Genomic DNA, 6471 nt, shown 5'->3' with positions numbered 1-6471 from the left:
TTTCAGCCACACAAGGCTTTGTTCCAACCCTGTCGTCTTTACAGAAATTCACGTTTTCTCATTGGCCAATTACAAGATGAGGTGGATCCCAATGGAGAGCTTTTGGTGAAAATTCCACCTGGGATCTACTTTTTCTTTTTTTCTAATTACACTTCTAACAGAATTATTTATTCACCAATAATCCAATAATCCTACGGTGACACAGTATAATAACTCGAGTGAATCAGGTATTATGATTTTAATTCAAACTCAAACCGGTATCAATCAAATTCACAACTGATTAGAAGGATATCTGTTAGAAAATTTGTATTTCTTAGACAATCTAAAGACAAAAGTCATTTTTGAAAATCTTATAAAAAAATACGCTAGAAATAAAATAAATATCTAATCAACTAAAAAATATTTTGATAAAAATAATACTAAAACTGTATAAGAAACAAAATCTCCAGTTTGGTCTTTATTACTGAGCTAAAGCAATCAAATTAATTCTAAAATAATATAATATTAAAAAACCCAAAATTATGCAAATGAAGTTTTATATATGTATATGTATATATAATCAAGAGCTTAATGACATAAAAAGGTCTGGAGCTTCCAATTTTAAAAGGGGAAGCAGTGAAAGAAAAAATCTGTCATTTTATTCACCAAAGTTTTGGTGAAATGATAAATATATATCCGTAGTAGATAAAAATCCAAATATTCACCGAAGTTTTGATCAATTGGGACGCACTCACAAATTTTTTGTTGGAGTTAAGAGGTAAAATCGTCATTTTATTAGTAATAATAAATTTATCGAAATTACATCTCATTTCTCCCTCTAGTTTAGAAAATTAATATTTTCTCTTTAATTAAGTTTTAAAAAATTCACTTCCCCCACCTAGGATACCAAACCTGAAACCCAGCCATTTTCTCTAGCTAACGGTGGCCAATGGCGAAGGTACAAGACAGAGTCGTCTAAGGATGTTGCCAATCCTCTAGATCTGGGCAATGAGCATTGTCTAAAGAATGAACATCACTCCATCATCTAGTAAAGGACAATGAGTGTCGTCCAAATCTGGACGACGCATGTCGTCTAGCAATGTTCTTGTCAGTCACTAGTGAGCAGAGAGGGGTGAAGAAAAAACTTAGGGATTCTAAGAAGGGGGGGAGGCGGGAGAGAGTCACTTTACAAAGCTTAGGTTTGAGGTTAAATGTTAATTTTTAAAACTTAAGGGAAAAATGAAATAAAATTATATATTTTTTATATTATTATTAAATGACAGTTTTACTATTATATTTAATGAAAAATTTAACGACAATTTATGGATGGGTGGGTGATTGGGTTTTTCATCTACTGCGGATGTTTTGTTGAGATTGAGCTAAATCATGGGTGGGAAATAGTCTTTTGCCCATATGTATATATATAAATATACACATATACACATGTACAGGTTCGGTCAGTTAAATTTTCATATTGCTAAATATTTGTGCTTTTTCAAGGTCAAGAATCATTCTTAGGGAGTTCCTTCGGAAGAAGGCCACAACTTTCAACATCTTCACAATTCAAAATGTAATCATGCATATTGAAAAATTAAACAATAGAATTAAGTAAGGTTAGAATAACTTTGTAACACCCCTTTCCTGAAGTACTATCTCTTAGAGAAATATATCACTAAATTGACTATTTTAAGTTACATTTAATTAAATAAATAAATAAAACTTGTAAAATAACTGAATAAAACTTCATTTATGAAACCTTGTAAAAATACGAAAAATACCCTTGTTAAACTATCATCAGAAACAGACAAAAGATGTCATGAGTAAAAAATAACTGGGAACTACTAATGTGTTATTGAATACAAAATGAACTTATAATAATAAAATAAACTGATAAAAGTTCATTATTCAAGAATGAGGGAAATGCCCTCATTGCTCTACACCCTCTGACCATTACTTATCCTACAATTGTTATTATCACTTATACCTATACACATGAAAGTAGGGAAGTGAGTGACAAACACTCAGTAAGTAAGAAACTCTATTGATAACTTTTACTTAAATCTCTAAGATACCCTTCCCACTCAGTCATTAAGGAACCATTTTTCAGATTCTCATATAGCGTGACCATATTACACTCAGTGAAAACATCTAAATTTGGAAGTTATAATTAAAAGTCATAACTGGAACAAACTATATCTCAACTGGGCTTTACTATGACAAGTACCTACTGTAGGCATGCCATGTTATAAGCAGTGTAGTGTATTTGTGCTCACAGTGTCCCTTCGTAACAATCCTATAATGTCTAGCATGCATGCATATAAAAATGTATCTCATGCCATATTAGAGCTTAACTCTTAGGCATGTAAGTTACTACTACATACCTAAATCTATGTATTGTCGTTTAGGACAACCCACATGTCCTTAACCTAATTCCTTTTCTCTTTTTCTTTAATATGCTCTACACACACGGAGTGTGTCTCGTTATTTCCACGCACATGGATACCTTCTTGTGGCACTTTCCCATGTGTTAATTTTCTTATACACATGGGTATGTGTCCTTGCTAACATGGGCATGTGCCCTTTCAGGTATCAATTCTACCCTTTTTTTATTCTCTTCTTGATTGCACTATTTCTCAGGGGTATTTTAGTCAATTCACCTTATACGCAGTCATGTTTATGTTATACACGGGAAGTCCATGTATCCTAGTTGATTGCTTACTAATCAATAGTGTTCAGCTATTGTCAGAATGCCAAAAAATGTCAATTGGATTCTGAGCTATTTACACATAGTTGTGTGTCTTATATCACACAATTATATGTCATGTTTAGAATGAAAAAAAGGCCTATTGCACCCTAGTTCGGTCTCTAAACAAAACTCTCTTCCTCTCAGCAATTAAACACTTTACCACTATGGTATTGTACTCCAAAAATCATTGATAAAATAAGCCTACTTGACCACATTCAATATGCAATATATCATCAACTACAATTTCATTAAACCACGACATGGATGAATATGTATACAACATGATCGCTAAACATCATATCATACAAAATGCATATTGATCATCATTTGTAGACTCTAATACACCCACTAAATTGATTGTGGCATCAAACCTCCACAACTCATATATTGACATATTCCATCACTGCACAATCTTACCAAAAACATACCCAACCATATATCTTATCAAATTCATCAATCAATACATGATATAACACTTTAATCTCATAGCAATCATTGTCATATTCCATTAACATAACTCATAGAAATCATTAGCAAAACCTACTTACCTCAAATTCGTAGATATCACAGTACACAAATAGGCCTCCTTCTCTCTAGCTTTTCTCCTCTCCATATCACTAGAGTTAGGTTACCAAACTACCACGAGAAAGCTCGAAAATTAGGTTTCAAACGTCTTTCTCTTATGCCAAGAAATGCATGCATTTGATTAGAGATAAAAATCCCTAAAACATAACGAACTTGTCTTATGTAAAATTTGAAATTGTGTTTAACACGCATGGGCATGTGTCTAGGGCATACGATCATATGTCACTTAAATTTGAAATTTATGTGGAATCATCTTATTTGACTGATATGACAATGACGCATGGGTATGACCTCACTATGCACAACTATATGTCATTGAAAACTCACACTTGGACTTTTAAGTCACATCCAACTCATGCATAAAGATTATTTTCCCCTTGATATGCACTTGTAAGTGTTTCAATTCCTTCTTTCTTAATGGAATTTTGACCCTAGAATTCATTGGAAGTAACTCAAGATGCTTCTCTCTTGTGATCTGCTCTATCTCCCAAGTAGCCTCCTCAATCTTATGATTTCCCCAAACTACTTTGACTAAGGGAATCTATTTATTTCTCAACTGTTTGATTCTTTTAACACCTGTAGGTATGTCAAAGGTTATTTTTGTTTATTTGTCTGAGTTAAGTAACAATGTGTGAAAATATATTATTTATGCAATTTGAAATGCACAGTCGTGTATGAAGGTTACACGTCGATGTGTGATGTAATAAAGGGTAAAATGGTCTTTTATTTGTGATGCAAGTTATTTAGCCAAGTTTGGACATGATACACACCCATGCATAGGGTATGCATGCACCTGTATTGTTAGTGCGCTTGAATTTTAGATAAGGATGTATTTCTCAGGGATTTTGAAACGTGGTTTTAACTACACAATGGCACACATGCCCATATACTCCTGCCTTGAGAGAAAATAAAAAGGCCACATCTGCGTTTGGCTCATAAAAACCCATGTAGATGTTTCTATTTACTCCCTCCATTTCTTCTTCTGCATCCTCCACTTTCATGTATATAAAGAGCTACAACAATTTTCCTTTTTGTTTTATAAGTTTATGGCGATTGCAACTCCAAGCATGAACAACAACAACAAGGATGAGGATGAAGATCACCGTGAACATGACATGGTGATACCTGGCTTTCGTTTCCATCCCACCGAAGAAGAACTGGTTGAGTTCTACCTTCGCCGTAAGGTTGAGGGCAAGCGTTTCAATGTCGAACTCATCACTTTTCTTGATCTTTATCGCTATGACCCTTGGGAACTCCCTGGTAATTATAAAAAAATAAAATACAAACTCTCCCTCTTCCACAAGGCATAACTTTATCCATATATAAAAATAATCTTAATCTTCTTCTTATTGCATCATCTGACTGCGTGCTATGGGGATCCTCTTCTGAATTCCACCAGCACCTCTTCTTTATCTGCGTTTCCCCATTTTTATGTATGGAGGGAACTCTCGGCCGAGACACTTACTGCCTGGCCAGCTCTCCTGTGATTCTCTTTGCTCCAGTCAAGACACTTATGATGGCTTCTTATTTCTTATCTTGCTTTTACTTTTGCTTTCCTTTATAGCTTTCTTATGTTGTTCTGAAATTTCTTTTTTTCTGGGTTGAAGCTTTGGCGGCGATAGGGGAGAAAGAGTGGTTCTTTTATGTGCCGAGAGATCGAAAGTACAGGAATGGGGACAGGCCTAATAGAGTGACGACTTCTGGGTACTGGAAGGCGACCGGAGCTGATCGAATGATCAAAAGTGAGAGCTCTCGATCAATTGGGTTGAAGAAAACCCTAGTTTTTCTATTCTGGGAAAGCTCCTAAAGGCATCAGAACCAGTTGGATTATGAACGAGTATCGTCTTCCTCATCATGAAACTGAACGATACCAAAAGGTAATCGCCATAATTCTGACCTAACTTCTTCAATATGAAGATATGTATACATACAAACATACATACATATATAGATTTATGTATGTTCTTAATATCTCTAACCCTAATTTATTTAGTTACCATTTCATGTGTCCAATCTTGTGTAAATTAATGGGTTTGGTTTTAATGCAGGCAGAAATATCATTGTCTCGCGTGTACAAGAGAGCTGGAGTTGAAGACCATCCCTCTCTTCCTCGTTCGCTTCCAACGAGAGCCTCATCTTCATCAACATCAAGAAGCTTTACGCCATCATCGAATGCATATCCTCAAGAGCAGCTCAACATTTAGCAATGGAGAGGACGTTCCAGACTTTCGGAAACCAATCACGAAATTCACCGCAACTTGATATGGAAAAGATGAGTGAAACAGATGGAAGTACAAGCTCAGATGTCACCACAGTTCTTGGCCTTTCAAAGCAAAACCTTTACCGTCCAACAATGGCACCGCCTCCAATTAGCACAGATGGCTTGTTCCTTGACCAGTCTAAACAAGTATGCAACTCTTTAGTCCCCACTTGCACCACCGCCCTCGATGAATTTCACGGACTATTAACCTACCAAGAACAACCACCACCCTATAATTTCAATCAACCGTCACAATTCTCCACCTTGCTACATCATCAAGTGCAGGCAGCGCCATTGGGACTCAACACACTAACAAGTTCACTTCCAATCTCTGATAGATTGTGGGAATGGAACCCAATTGCGGAAGCAAACAGAGACTACAATGATCCCTTCAAGTAATTTATATCTATATATTCGTGACAACGTATACTTTATGATCATCACCGCTGATTATTATTTATCTAGCTAGCTCTTAATTTTTTGGACTTCAGGTAATGTGCTTTTGGCTTTCTCATAGATATGAGTACTGAATATTGATTGATGAATATGATCGTATATAGATATCTCTCTCTTTCCTTAATGTTAATTTAGGAGACTCATGGTGTACACCATGGACTTGGAACCGAAGGGAGTATGACTTCTGAGACAAATTAAGGTTCACCATGGAGAGTACTGGTGCAGTGCAGGGATGGAACCATGCAAACATCCACAATTAAAGGAGAGATGACATCAAAGTTTTGTTTTATTTGAATCTTGTCGTAGGTGAGCTTGACTAACTAAACCACTCAAGAAGAAATTTTGGCTTTCCTTCCCCTTTGTGTTCAAGAAAGATCTAATTAATAATTAATCAATATAGTAAGACCTTGGGGGGTAAAATGATCCTTAATCTATGATATCTAGA

At 35.4% G+C, this 6471-nt stretch overlaps 1 protein-coding gene across 1 annotated transcript; it reads left to right on the top strand.

Annotated features, from left to right (window-relative positions):
- Positions 1 to 4356: 4356 nt before the first annotated feature.
- Positions 4357 to 5969, top strand: LOC123193155 (NAC domain-containing protein 35-like). The gene is given in 5 exon segments (XM_044605949.1): positions 4357 to 4570; positions 4918 to 5093; positions 5095 to 5187; positions 5359 to 5499; positions 5502 to 5969. Coding segments are annotated over 5 exon segments (1092 nt in total).
- Positions 5970 to 6471: the final 502 nt, after the last annotated feature.

The sequence above is a fragment of the Mangifera indica genome, chromosome 12, assembly GCF_011075055.1.
Source record: "Mangifera indica cultivar Alphonso chromosome 12, CATAS_Mindica_2.1, whole genome shotgun sequence".
In the NCBI taxonomy this organism is placed as follows: domain Eukaryota; kingdom Viridiplantae; phylum Streptophyta; class Magnoliopsida; order Sapindales; family Anacardiaceae; genus Mangifera; species Mangifera indica.
The sequence above is the reverse complement of the archived record's forward strand: the minus strand, read 5'-3'. Positions and strand labels throughout refer to the sequence as shown.